The sequence below is a fragment of the Bos javanicus genome, chromosome 13, assembly GCF_032452875.1.
Source record: "Bos javanicus breed banteng chromosome 13, ARS-OSU_banteng_1.0, whole genome shotgun sequence".
In the NCBI taxonomy this organism is placed as follows: domain Eukaryota; kingdom Metazoa; phylum Chordata; class Mammalia; order Artiodactyla; family Bovidae; genus Bos; species Bos javanicus.
This window is the reverse complement of record NC_083880.1, coordinates 11,041,619-11,054,065: the sequence shown is the minus strand read 5'-3', so window position 1 is coordinate 11,054,065 and position 12,447 is coordinate 11,041,619. Positions and strand designations below refer to the sequence as shown.

The 12,447-nt window shown below is 41.0% G+C and overlaps 1 protein-coding gene across 1 annotated transcript in view; it reads right to left on the bottom strand.

The window, feature by feature from the left end:
- LOC133258936 (ankyrin repeat domain-containing protein 26-like) overlaps nt 1–12,447 on the bottom strand; it is a 96,763-nt gene that overhangs the window by 14,558 nt on the left and 69,758 nt on the right. The window contains exon 31 of the mRNA XM_061435676.1: nt 452–559. Coding sequence (XP_061291660.1) covers nt 452–559 — 108 coding nt within the window. The remainder of the gene's footprint in view (nt 1–451; nt 560–12,447) is intronic.

Here is a 12,447-nt window from a genome sequence, read left to right as displayed (position 1 = left end):
TGTGTAAGAAATAGACTGTGTCTCATCATATGACTGTTTTTTATTACATCCAGAGCCACGTGGATTATAATCATCTGGTTTGAATTGTCCAACTTTCATTGCCAAGCACAAAAAGTTCGCTACACTATCATGATGAAGATGAGAATACACAGTTCAAGTACCACCGCTGGGGAGAGACATCCCCGACGCTGTTCACTACATGGGAAGGAGGGCTGGGTCACCTGACTTGGGTCACATTTTGGAACTTCGCAGGCATTTGATCTAAGACACCACCACTGGCAATACACAAGAGCAAGTCCCTGCTGTCCTTTCCTCCAGGAAGACCCCAGGACTTCAAGTTAGAAATCAGTCAATATGCGATGCACCAGTGCTGAACATTTTGGTTAGCATGGAGATCCAATCAGACTCTCCACTCTGACAGCAGCTCAGAACTCAAACAAATCCGTCATACCTGCTGGGAACAAGGTTGAAGAGTGAGCTGGCGGAGCATCTCTGTTCTTGGAACACAGGAACTGTGAAGCATTATGCCTGTACCTTCACTCTGCACACCGTCTTCACTCTGCACAGAACAAGACAGCTGATGAGAACCAGAGGCCAACCACATGGATGACTGGTCCAGCCTCAAATGGAACTGGATTGGCCCTTGGGAAGCCTCTGCTGTCTTACCTGTGAAGCTGCAAAATAACCAATGCATTTTTATAAGCCTCTGTTAACCAAGGAGAACAGAACTCAAAACAGCTGGAAGGAATGAGACAAAGCATCAAAACCAGTCTTTGGTCTTAAAACCACTGGAGATTTCCTGGGAAATTATCATCCAAAACTCCCTTTTATGGGAAGACAAGGGGAGCAGAAATCAAATGTTTTGCCTACAGGGAACGGAGTACGTTAAGGCTGTATACTGTCACCCTGATTATTTAACTTACATGAAGAGTACATCAGGAGAAATGTTGGGTTGGATGAAGCACAAGTGGGAATCAAGATTGCTGGGAGAAATATGAATAACCTCATTTACGCAGATGACACCACCCTTATGGCAGAAAGAGAAGAAGAACTAAAGAGCCTCTTGAGGAAACTGAAAAGAGGAGAGTAAAAAAGTTGGCTTAAACTCAACATTCAGAAAACTAAGATCATGGCATCCGGTCCCATCACTTCATGGCAAATAGATGGGGAAACATGGAAACAGTGGCTGACTTTATTTTTTGGGGCCCCATAATCACTGCAGATGGTGACTGCATCCATGAAATCAAAAGACACTTGCTCCTTGGAAGAAAAGTTATGACCAACCTAGAGAGCCTATTAAAAAGCAGAGACATTACTTTGCCAACAAAGGTCCGTCTAGTCAAAGCTATGTATTTCCAGTAGTCATGTGTGGATGTGAGAGTTGGACTATAAAGAAAGCTGAGCACTGAAGAATTGATGCTTTTGAACTGTGGTGTTGGAGAAGACTCTTGAGAGTCCCTTGGACTGCAAGGAGATCAAACCAGTCTGTCCTAAGGGAAATCAGTCCTGAATATTCATTGGAAGGACTGATAGTGAAGCTGAAACTCCAATACTTTGGCCACCTGATGTGAAGTAGTGACTCATTGGAAAAGACCCTGATGCTGAGAAAGATTGAAGGAGAGAGGAGAAGGGGACGACAGAGGATGAGATGGTTGGATGGCATGACCGACTCAATGGACATGAGTTTGAGTAAACTCCAGGAGTTGGTGATGGACAGGGAGGCCTGGCGTGCTGCAGTCCATGGGGTCGCAAACAGCTGGACACAGCTGAGGAACTGAACTGAAGGGGGAGATCTCTCAGCACTTCAGGTCATGGGTTCTAGACGTTAAGGTTCAGAGAAACCTGCCAGTAAAGTACCAGGGAATAAACACCACACAGGGAGGCCACGAGCAGGATACTCTACATGCATGGTGAAAATTCCTGGACAAAATCAGCTTAAGTATTTTGCTTTTAATGCTTTGAAAGAGGGATGGGGAAGAAGAGCTGGGTAAAGAAAACAAAGTATCTAGATTAAAATTTCTTTCATGTAATGAGATAGGCAAAATATAGCTGCTGCTGCTGCTGCTGCTGCTAAGTCGCTTCAGTCGTGTCTTACTCTGTGCGACCCCATAGACGGCAGCCCACCAGGCTCCCCCGTCCCTGGGATTCTCCAGGCAAGGACACTGGAGTGGGTTGCCATTTCCTTCTCCAATGCATGAAAGTGAAAAGTGAAAGTGAAGTCGCTCAGTCGTGTCCGACTCTTGGTGACCCCATGGAATGCAGCCTACCAGGCCCCTCCGTCCATGGGATTTTCCAGGCAGAAGTACTGGAGTGGGGTGCCATTGCCTTCTCCAAAAACATAGCTAAAAATAATCACTATGTCTAAGTGTAAGTCTTGAGGAATATAGCTCTCTTTATTAAATAAGAAGTAACTTTTAATGAGGCTAATCTTCCTCCTCTGGTTTCAAATAGTCCTGATACTGGTCTTAAGATGCTAATTGTCTATACCCTTCATGTATCTTATGATCATAATTTTAACTTTTTAAAGCATCAAGCAGGATATATATACAATATGATACATATATTATATATATAACAAATGTCATGTCAAGCTTTCCCATCATTTGTTAACTTATTAAACTTTTTTTAAAAATGGTGCTATTGGCACCAGAACACTGAAAAAGCACTGAGATGATGTTGCTGAACCAGGAACTTGTGGCTTCTCATCCACTATAACCCCTCTGAAGGTAGTTCGCAAGATTATTCTTTTAATCTCTGGCCATGTTTTTCCACTCTTTAGATTTATGGATGTTCATAATGCCCTTGCTTAACAACTGGCATAGGAAGTGAATTCTGTTCATTCATCTCAAATATCCTGTTCACTTCCCATCAGTCAGGGCCCAGGCCATGTCCCAGCCCCTCCCAGAGCTGCTGTCCTTCTCTCCTGACCACAGAAGTGCATAGCCACGCAACTTCCTCCTAAATTCCTGCAACACTCTCTTTGGTATCACTGAAAATTTGAAACTTAGCACCTGACATTGTCATATATATATATATATATATAGACATAGATATATGGAGAAGGCGATGGCACCCCACTCCAGTACTCTTGCCTGGAAAATCCCTTGGATGGAAGAGCCTGGTAGGCTGCAGTCCATGGGGTCGCAAAGAGTTGGACACGACTGAACGACTTCACTTTCACTCTTCATTTTCATGCTTTGGGGAAGGAAATGGCAACCCACTCCAGTGTTCTTGCCTGGAGAATCCCAGGGATGGGGGAGGCTGGTGGGCTGCCGTCTATGGGGTCGCACAGAGTCGGACACGACTGAAGTGACTTAGCAGCAGCAGCAGCAGATATATATATATATATACACACACACACACACACACACACACACACAATGCAGTCTGTAAGATATATGTAAAATATATAAAAATTATATAGAGTCCCTTGCAATAAAGAATTCCATTGGTTTCAGATGACCTGGCGTATTTTCTCTTGTCCACTACTATGATATTCATCTGAAATTCACTTATTATGATTATAACTGCAAGAAATAGAGGACTAGGATCTTGCCTCTGGGAGCTCCCATGTCAGTACTTTCATCCACCTTCCCTGGTCTCATGCTCCTTTGAGCTCTCCTCTCTCTTTCATCTACAACTTTTTATTCTTTTTATAGGTTTTTTCTAAAATGTTTTCTCTTTATCTTGTTTCTGAAGCATGTTTCATCACTTCCATTCTTTACTGTATAATCTTTTCAGAAGACCAAGGACACACTCCCGTCCTCTGTGTTTAGGTGCTGTTTGACGGGGCTGTCTCTGTGTTTGACTCACATTTCCATATTCCACAATGTTACCACATGCCAGGAGAGGCAACCCTTTTCCTGTCTGCTTCTCATTTTGACCCACACCACACTAAAATGAAGCAAAGGGAAGGGTCGCAGACAGATCACTGAATGCTTTAAGATGCTGGCCTTTTAAAATTACATTTCACGTTTTCCAAAGCATCAGAGCTCTGGCCAGTCATTTGGCGCCTTCTGCAGGACACAAAGAGCCATAGGCTGGGAAAATCAGATCTGATTTAATGAATCTGATTTAATCTGATTTAATTCAAGGCAGCCACCACATACCTAGAACCACTCTGAATAAACCGTTTCCTGCTGTCGAAATAACTATACTACCCAAAGCAATCTACTGACTCAATGCAATTTGTATCAAATTACCAATGGTGTTTCTCATAGAACTAGAACAAAACATTTTACAGTGTGTGTGGAAATACAAAACACCCTGAAGAGCCAAAACAATCTTGAGAAAGAAGAGCAGGAGCTGACGGGATCAGGCTCCCTGACTTCAGAGTATACTACAAGCTATAGCAATCAAAGGGAGCAGGACTATACAGTGGAGAAAAGACAGCCTCCTCAATAAGCAGTGCTGAGAAAACTGGACAGCTACATGTATAAGAATGAAATCAGAACACTCCCTAACACCATCCACAGAAACAAACTCAAAATGGATTAAAGACCAAAATGTAAGGATAGACATTATAAAACTCTTAAACGAGAACATAGGCAGAACACTCTCTGCCACAAATTATAGCAATATCTTTTTTGACCCACCTCTAAGAGTAATGAAAATAAAAACAAAAATAAGCACATGGGACCTCATTAAACTTACAAGCTTTTGTACAGCACAGGATATCATAAACAAGAGAGAAGAAAACCCACAGAATGGGGGACAATATTTGCAAATGATGCAACTGACAGGAGATTTAATCTCCAAAAGATTCAAGCTTTCCAGGAGTCATGTACACATGTGTGAGTTGGACCATAAAGAAGGCTGAGCGCTGAAGAACTGATGCTTTCAAACTGTGGTGCTGGAGAAGACTCTTGAGAGTCCCTTGGACAACAAGGAAAACAAGCCAGTCAATCTTAAAAGAAATCAACCCTGAATATTCATTGGAAAGACTGATGCTGAAGCTCCAATACTTTGGCCACTTGATGCGAAGAATCAACTTATTGTAAAAGACCCTGATGTTGCGAAAGACTGAGAGCTGGAGAGAAGGGGGTGACAGAAGATGAGATGATTAGATGGCATGTTTGATTCGATGGACGTGAGTTTAAGCAAACTCTGGGAGATGGTGAAGGACAGGGAAGCAAGGCGTGTTGCAGTCCATGGGGTCATAAAGAATTGGACACGACTGAGCAACAAAACAATAACATGGAGAGGTTCACAAAGAAATGTGACTGTAAGGGGTGACTACAACTGGGGGTTGGTAGCAGTCAGTTCAGTTCAGTAGCTCAGCCGTGTCTGACTCTTTGCGACCCCACGGACTGCGGCACGCCAGGCTTCGCTGTCCATCACCAACTCCCGGAACTTATTCAAACTCATGTGCATCGAGTCAGTGATGCCATCTAACCATCTCATCTCTCATCCCCTTTTCCTCCCACCTTCAATCTTTCCCAGCATCAGGGTCTTTTCCAGTTAGTCAGTTCCTCAAATCAGATGGCCAAAGTATTGGAGTTTCAGCTTCACTATCAGTCCTTCCAATGAATATTCAGGACTGATTTCCTTTAGGACTGATTTGTTGGATCTCCTTGCAGTCCAAGGAACTCTCAAGAGTCTTCTCCAACACCACAGTTCAAAACATCAATACTTTGGTGCTCAGCTTTCTTTTCAGTCCAACTCTCACATACATACATCACCACTGGAAAAACCATAGCTTTGACCAGACAGACCTTTGTTGGCAAAGTAATGTCTCTGCTTTTTAATATGCTGTCGAGGTTGGTCATATATTTTCTTCCAAGGAGCAAGCATCTTTTAATTTCATGGCTGCAGTCACCATCTGCAGAGATTTTGGAGCCCAAAAAGATAAAGTCTTTTACTGTTTCCATTGTTTCTCCATCTATTTGCAGTGAAGTGATGGGACCAAATGCTATCTTAGTTTACTGAATGTTGAGTTTTTTGTGTTTTTTAGTTTTTATTTTATTTTTTTATTCGTAATTATTTTATTTTTAAACTTTAAAATATTGTATTAGTTTTGCCAAATATCGAAATGAATCCACCACAGGTATACATGTGTTCCCCATCCTGAACCCTCCTCCCTCCTCCCTCCCCATACCATCCCTCTGGGTCGTCCCAGTGCACCAGCCCCAAGCATCCAGTATCGTGCATCGAACCTGGACTGGCGACTCGTTTCATACATGATATTATACATGTTTCAATGCCATTCTCCCAAATCTTCCCACCCTCTCCCTCTCCCACAGAGTGCATAAGACTGTTCTATACATCAGTGTCTCTTTTGCTGTCTCGTACACAGGGTTATTGTTACCATCTTTCTAAATTCCATATATATGCATTAGTATACTGTATTGGTGTTTTTCTTTCTGGCTTACTTCACTCTGTATAATAGGCTCCAGTTTCATCCACCTCATTAGAACTGATTCAAATGTATTCTTTTTAATGGCTGAGTAATACTCCATTGTGTATATGTACCACAGCTTTCTCATCCATTCATCTGCTGATGGACATCTAGGTACACGTGTCTCTTTCCCCTCTGGTTTCCTCAGTGTGTATGCCCAGCAGTGGGATTGCTGGATCATACAGCAGTTCTATTTCCAGTTTTTTAAGGAATCTCCACACTGTATGGGACCTAATTAAACTTAAAAGCTTTTGCACAACAAAGGAAACTATAAGCAAGGTGAAAAGACAGCCTTCAGAATGGGAGAAAATAATAGCAAATGAAGCAACTGACGAACAACTAATCTCAAAAATATACAAGCAACTCCTACAGCTCAACTCCAGAAAAATAAATGACCCAATCAAAAAATGGGCCAAAGAACTAAATAGACATTTCTCCAAAGAAGACATACAGATGGCTAACAAACACATGAAAAGATGCTCAACATCACTCATTATCAGAGAAATGCAAATCAAAACCACTATGAGGTACCATTTCACGCCAGTCAGAATGGCTGCGATCCAAAAGTCTACAAGCAATAAATACTGGAGAGGGTGTGGAGAAAAGGGAACCCTCTTACACTGCTGGTGGGAATGCAAACTGAATGTTGAGTTTTAAGCCAACTTTTTCACTCTTCTCTTTCACTTTCATCAAGATGCTCTTTAGTTTTTCTTCACTTTCTGCCATAAGGGCAGTGTCATATGCATATCTGAGATTATTGATATTTCCCCAGCAATCTTGATTTCAGCTTGTGCTTCATCCAGCCCAGCATTTAGTATGATGTACTCTGCATATAAGTTAAATAAGCAGGGTGACAATAAACAGCCTTGACGTACTCCTTTCCTGATTTGGAACCAGTCTGTTGTTCCATGTCCAGTTATTGTTTCTTGACCTGCATACAGGTTTCTTAGATGCAGGTCAGGTGATCAGGTATTCCCATCTCTTTAAGAATTTTCCAGAGTTTTTTTTTGATCTACACAGTCAAATGCTTTGGTGTAGTCAATAAAGCAGAAGTAGATGTTTTTTTGGAACTCTCTTGTTTTTTTGATGATCCACTGAATGTTGGCAATTTGATCTCTAGTTCCTCTGCTTTTTCTAAATCCAGCTTGAACATCTGGAAGTTCAAGGTTCACATACTGTTGAAACCTGGCCTGGAGAATTTTGAGGATTACTTTGCTAGCGCGTGAGATGAGTGCAATTGTGCGGTAGTTCGAACTTTGGGACTGGAATGAAAACGGACCTTTTTCCAGTCCTGTGGCCACTGCTGAGTTTTCCAAATTTGCTGACATATTGAGTGCAGCACTGTAATAGCATCATCTTTTAGGATTTGAAATAGCTCAACCGGAATTTCATCGCCTCCACTAGCTTTGTTCATAGTGATGCTTCCTAAGGCCATGACTTCACATTCCAGGATGTCCGGCTCTAGATGAGTGATCACACCTTTGTGGTTATCTGGGTCATGAAGATCTTTTTTTGTACAGTTCTTCTGTGCATTTTTGCCACCTCTTAATACCTTCTGCTTCTGTTAGGTCCATACCATTTCTGTCCTTTATTGCACCCATCTTTGCATGAAATGTTTCTTTGGTATCTCTAATTTTCTTGAAGAAATCTCTAGTCTTTCCTATTCTATTGTTTTCCTCTATTTCTTTGCACTGATCACTGAGGAAGACTTTCCTATCTCTCCTTGCTATTCTTTGGAACTTGGTATTGAGGAGGGTATATCTTTCCTTTTTTCCTTTGCCTTTAGCTTCTCTTCTTTTCTCAGCTATTTGTAAGCCCTCCTCAGACAACCATTTTGCCTTTTGGCATTTCTTTCTCTTGGGGATGGTCTTGATCACTGCCTCCTGTACAATGTCATGAACCTCTGTCCATAGTTCTTCAGGCACTCTATCGGATCTAATCACTTAAATCTATTTGTCACTTCTACTGTATAATCATAAGGGATTTGATTTAGGTCATACCTGAATGGCTGCAAAGAATGTAATCAACCTGATTTCAGTATTGACCATCCGGTGATGTCCATGTGTAGAGTCTTGTCTTGTGTAGGTGGAAGAGGGTGTTTGCTATGACCAGTGCGCTCCCTTGGCAAAACTCTGTTAGCCTTTGCCTGGCTTCATTTTGGACTCCCAGGCCAAATTTGCTTATTACTCCAGGTATCTCGTGACTTCCTATTTTTTCATTCTAGTCCCCTACAATGAGAAGGACATATCTTTTGGGTGTTAGCTCCAGAAGGTCTTGTAGGTCTTCATAGAGCGTTCAATGTCAGCTTCTTCAGCATTAATGGAATTACTGGGAGTTGATATATTACTTCATAAATGATAGGGAGTAGGAGAAAAAGGCATCTTCTGAATAACAGGTGACTTGAGCGAGGCACTTATGGGAGAACAAATAACATTTAGGAAGGATAAATGGTACCTTAGGAGGATATATGGGAGTTAGGGGACTTTTGTGATAATGTCTGTTTGTCTGGTGCTTTCTCCAAAAAAAAGTCTTCTAAGACTTTTTCCAAAAAGCAAAGCAAAAATAGATAGATTGGTAGATAGGTAAAGATAAGGTGAAAAGTCTTAGGCAAATCTTATTTATCGAGAGGAACTTTCTCTAATTTTAACACTGTCTCCAAAAGTAAATCAAGTCAATTAAAACTGACTCAAAAGCATTCCTTTCTATAGTTGAATAATACACAGCTTCTTTCTCCATTCATCTGTTGATGGACATCTAGGTTACTTCCATGTCCTAGCTACTGTAAGTAGTGCTGCAATGAACACTGGGGTACATGTGTCTTTTTGGAATTTGCTGTATGATGCAGGGAACCCAAAGTTGGTGCTTTGTGACAACCTAGAGGGGTGGAATGGGGAGGGACGTGGGAGGGAGGTTCAAGAGGCAGGGGCCATACGCATACCTATGTCAATTCAGGTCAATGTTTGGCAGGAACCATCACAATATTGTAAAGTAATTATCCTCTAATTAAAAACAAAAATTATAAAAAGTTAATTCATTTAAAAGGCAAAAACTCAGGCAAATCTTATTTCTCCATGAGAAAACGCCTATGAATCTGTGTTTAAAGTTATATATAGCAAGTTTTATGCCACTATTAACAACTGTAATACATCAAAAGATTGACGGAAGCCATACAGCAGTATCTAAATCTTTAGGTCTATATATAGTGATAAAAACTGAAAAATACAAAAAAGCTATCAATCAACACCACTAAAAATTAAAGACAAGTCTGGCTCTTTGGGTGCTGTTTAAACAGCTGGTATTAGGGCTCAGTGTGAGTTTGTAAAGGGCATCCCTGGTGGCACAAATGGTAAAGAATCCACCTGCAATGCACATGACCCAAGTTTGATCCCACGGTCTGGAAGATCCCCTGGAGAAGGGAATGGCTCCCCACTCCAGTATTCTAGCCTGGAGAATTCCATGGACAGAGGAACCTGGTGGGCTACAGTCCCTGGGGTCGCACAGAGTCAGACACGATTGAGTGACTAACACTATCACTTAGAATATGGAAAACTCAACAGTGCTGATGTTTAAATCTGCTAAAAACTAAGTTAGATGCAGAGAAACATCACTTAAAATGCTATATAAATTTTCATCATACACACATAATACAAAAATATTTTCCTTTAATAAAGATTTTCTCATCATGTTTAATGGGAAACAACGAAATGGCATGGAAATGGTCCAGTAGAGAAACTTTTACTATTTATCTTTCTGAATCATGTATTTTTCCTTCCAAATCTGTATATCTTGCTCTTCTGTTTACAAAAGTAGGTCATCACACACATTTGACCCATCTGTAGATCCTCGAGAAGACACTCTAAAGGCATCAGATGCAAACTGAGGATCAACTGAAAGAAAAGGAAAGAATTATATTCTTTACCTAAAACACCTGGGTTAACTAAGATTCGTAAACAAACAAAAAACCCTGAGACCTTTCCTAGTATTCTGAAAAATGAAATATATCTATAGATGACACAACACAAAATACTAATCAAGAGTACAATTTTCTAATCTGCTTATGGTCGCATGTGGGGCTGAGTATCAGAGCTCCTGGTTTTCTCATTCTTCATTCATGTACTCATGCAATTGAGTGAAATGATGAATACTCATGTATTCATGCAAAGGTTCTGTGACAAGCGCTGGAATTACAAGATGAAGGTGACCCAGTCCACCCTGAAAAATGATATGCCCTAAACTGGAAAAACAGACAAACAGGCAGTTTCCATACAGAGTCACAAATACTAAGATATAAAAGATGGCACAAGGAACACTCAGGAGGGGAAGCCAGCTTTGTGTCAATACTGCCAGCTTTCTGGTGGAGGTGATATTTATGTAGCTACCTGAAGGACGGGAAAAAGTGCAAGAGACGGAGGGGAGAAGCCCGTACAGAGACCGGAGGTGAGCAAGCGAATCTGTGGGATCCTACACAGTCTGGCTGGTTAGATGCAGAGCTAAGCGGCAGAGTAAGCTGGTAAAGAGATAAGACCAACTACTTTGGCAGGACCCAAACTGACGTGGGTGTTTGGAGCATTTCCCGAGGGTAAAAGATAAACTGGTGACGTATCTAGTGACAGAGAAGTTTTAAAGTCACCCACCAAGTGACAGCTACACAAACGTGACTGCTCGAGTCTGGGTTTCCTAGCCTTAACCACTACCAGACACTTGAGAGGCTGATGAGCGGCACGTTTTCTGAGAATCGTGTCAGGGTGTAGGAAGACAGCTCCACGGGGATGGAGGAAGTAGAAGAAGGATACAGCTAGAAATAAAAAGAAATACACAGACCTTCAGAGACTGTTTCTCAAGCTATGGTACATGATGAATAAATGAAGAAGGATATTTTTCACTATGACTGCTCATGCTTTCACATTTTTCATTAGCTATGTATATAAAACAATATTTAACACAGCATCTGTTATCCAAACAATGGAAAGAGACGCCATTTATTGTTTACAGTGTATTTCAGAAATCAATGTCTAAATTTAATTCATACATTTTGGCAACATACCTTCTCTTAGTGCTCTAGCTATACTCCTGTCCAACTCCCGCCACATCTGAAATAAGTCAAATATTTATCTTTAACATAAACAAGTTATATGTTGATAACTTATTAAATGTTACTTTTAAATAATACTTTTAGAGACTAGACCTAACCTGAAGACTACCTCAGTAGAAAAAAAATCACACAAATGAAAATGAATTCCTACTTATTCTGCTTATAGACAACACAGAACATATATATGGAATGCTATTTAGATTAATCTGATAAAAAGTACAATAAATATCAGTCTATCAAGTACACATAATTTCAAAGAATTAGGGAATGACCCATAATCCTCGGAATGACCCACAAGATTACTATCTTCTCCCCTAAAAGCTCCTGGCCTAAATATGTACTTCCGAGACTTTATTTTGATTTCTAGGTGAGGATCCTGTTCAAATAGAGGAAGTAGTTTGAGTCGAATGTTAATAAGGAGAACACATCTGTGATTTTCTTTAAACCTTTCCATTTTACAAAAACAAAGAAAGGTGAGAAAATTATATACAAGAAAACAACGTGCCAGCAAGACTTAATTCTGAAGACGTTTAGCGAGAAGGATTCTCTCATCAGTGTTAGTTTCCGAACTACGTCCCACAGAAGGGGAAGGTCCCCCAGGGGTCGCTGCAGGGTTGAGGAACAGAGAAGTCACAGCTGCAGGGGCTCTGCCCACTCTTTAGCTAAACGGTTCTATACTTGTCTCCACATTATATAACACGGTTCCACGCAGAAGTTTTTTTTAGAAGAAAGGTTGTTTTCTTTTTTTTTTTTTTTAATATATTTTATTTTTAACTTTACAATATTGTATTGGTTTTGCCATATATCAATGTGCATCCGCCACAGGTATACACGTGTTCCCTATCCTGAACCCTCCTCCTTCCCCCTTCCACGTACCATCCCTCTGGGTCATCCCAGTGCACCAGCCCCAAGCATCCAGTATCGTGCATCAAACCTGGACTGGCGACTCGTTTCATAT